Raw genomic sequence first — 2,178 nt, forward strand, 5'->3', positions numbered from 1 at the left:
GGTGGCTGGCACCCTGTCCCCCATCCCGGCTGCTCCCTCATCCCCTGGGCACCCACTCCCTTGGTGGGGTTTGAGGCCACCAAGCCCATCCCCTGTGCTCGGGGGAGCTGCGTGGATGCTGCAGGCAGGGACGGAGATGAGTGGGGACCTGCTGCAGCAGCAGCACCCCCTGCCTGTGTCCCCCCTTTTCCTGGGGGGTTTCTCTCCCTCGCAGGCTCCTGCAGAGTCCCAGTGAGCTGGAACGGGACCTTCAAGCCCTGCAGCAGCCGGTACCCACTGATCATCTTCTCCCACGGCCTGGGAGCCTTTCGGTAGGATGACCCCTGAGCAGGGCTGGGGGCCAGAGCCAGGATGGGGACACGGATGTCCTGGGGACATGGGTGTCTTGGATCATCCGTGGTCCCACTCAGACCTGCCTTGTGTGAGCAGCACAACCCTGACCCCGCTGTCCCCTGGCTCCTTGGCAGGACCCTCTACTCCTCGGTCTGCTCCGAGCTGGCGTCCTGGGGTTTTGCAGTGGCAGCACTGGAGCACAGGTGGGTGTCCCCTGTCCCCGCTGAATTTGTCAGCCCTGATGGGGCTGGCAGGGGCATCGTGTCCTGGGGAGCTGCTGGTGCCCCCCACGACGTGGCTCCCTGCCCTCCTGCCTCTGCAGGGACCATTCTGCCTCTGCGACGTATTTCTGCACGGCGGAGGCTGGGAGAGAGGAGTGGATCCCCTACCAACGGGTGCCCCAGGGGCAGAAGGAGTTTTATTTCCGAAACAAGCAGGTACCAGGGTTGGGGGTTAAGGGTGGGCAACCCAGGAGGTGTGAAATCTCTGCTGCAAGCTGAGCTGACCCCCCATCCCTGGGGTCTTCATCTCCTGCCCTTCCCAAACCCTTACCACTGTGATGCTGGGGCTGAGCTTTCTCCTTGCAGCTGAGAAAAATCTCTTCAACCTTTTTATCTCTGTTTCATGGGGTTTCTGTGCCCAGTTCCAGCTGGTCCTGGCAGTAGCCAGGCTGGGCTTTGCCATGTCCCTGGATGCTTTAACGTCACCCACACCCCACAGAGAAACAGGCTTTATGCCCAGCCCAGCGCCGCGGGCTGGCGAGGCTCCGGACCGGCTGCTGGGTTTGTTCACACTCTGATTTTTGTCTCTCTGGGATTAGCCTGGACAGCTGCTTCCTGGGGAGCAGGAAGGTTTCCTACTGAGCCAGGTTTCTCCCTGCTCATTTCTGCCTCATTTAAAAGGATATCGAGTTGAGATTTGTTGTAGAAAAGCTCTCTAGGAAATGTAGCAGTTGGAGGTGCTTTTGGCAGCCTGAAATCACCTCCCAGCCTTTTATTTTTGTGCTTGCACCACCTCACAGCACATTGCACAGACAGGGGGAACAGTTTTCCTACAAAGATGAACCCACAAGCGTAAATGTCGAGGGTTAAATGAGAAATAACTTATAAGAGAGGGAAATAGTTGCCAGGTCAGCCTCAGTGACGGCACATTCTGTGTTAGAAGGAGCAGGGAGGAGCAGAGAGGGGTTTTCATCTGGCTTTTTGGTCACTTGTTGCTTTGGGGGAAGGTCGTTAAGTGTGTAGGGCTGACAGCGTTTGTGTCCTTAGGGGAGCAGAGGACATATTCCCAAAGTGACTCCAGGTCAGGGCTTCCTCCTCCTGAATCAACAGTTTGGGCTTTTGACCCCCCCCTGGATGGAGCCCCTGAGCTGGGTTTCAGGGTGATGTCCAGATTTGATCCTGGCAGCTGGGGTGGGACAGGGGGGTCTGGGCTCCCCGTGGTGGGGGTTTGCACTGGTCAGTGGCTTTGGCAAGCTTGGCCAGGGGAGAGCTAGTGAGGAAACGGGGCTCTGCTTCCCCTGCACGCCCTGCTGCTTCCTCCCGAGAGCAGAGGTCTTCTGCTCATCTCCAGCCGTCTGTGCTATCAAACTAATTGAATTAAAAACAAAGAAAAAAATAAATGATTCCAATAAATTCAGTGCATCCCCGCGGGAGCCGCTGCCGTGCAGCCTCTCACTTGCTTTTACATCTGCTGTAATTCAGGGAAAGCCCCATCAGGTCCGAGCACTGAGGTTTTGGGGGGATGAGTGTGGGTGGGTGATCTGGCCCCAAACTTGTAGGGTGGAGGAGCTGGATTAGCCAGGGAAGGTTAACCAGGGAACTCTCACTCCCAGGTTCATCAGAG

The 2,178-nt window shown here is 57.3% G+C and overlaps 1 protein-coding gene across 1 annotated transcript in view; it reads left to right on the forward strand.

Annotated features, from left to right (window-relative positions):
• Positions 1–107: 107 nt before the first annotated feature.
• PAFAH2 (platelet activating factor acetylhydrolase 2) overlaps positions 108–2,178 on the forward strand; it is a gene marked incomplete at its 5' end in the record, with an annotated part of 3,655 nt that continues 1,584 nt past the window's right edge. Inside the window, 4 exons of the mRNA XM_010175863.2 lie at positions 108–311; positions 468–536; positions 656–770; positions 2,168–2,178. The exon at positions 2,168–2,178 is cut by the window's right edge and continues 115 nt beyond it. Coding sequence (XP_010174165.2) covers positions 108–311; positions 468–536; positions 656–770; positions 2,168–2,178 — 399 coding nt within the window. The remainder of the gene's footprint in view (positions 312–467; positions 537–655; positions 771–2,167) is intronic.

The sequence above is a fragment of the Antrostomus carolinensis genome, unplaced genomic scaffold, assembly GCF_000700745.2.
Source record: "Antrostomus carolinensis isolate BGI_N321 unplaced genomic scaffold, ASM70074v2 scaffold31020, whole genome shotgun sequence".
Lineage (NCBI taxonomy): Eukaryota > Metazoa > Chordata > Aves > Caprimulgiformes > Caprimulgidae > Antrostomus > Antrostomus carolinensis.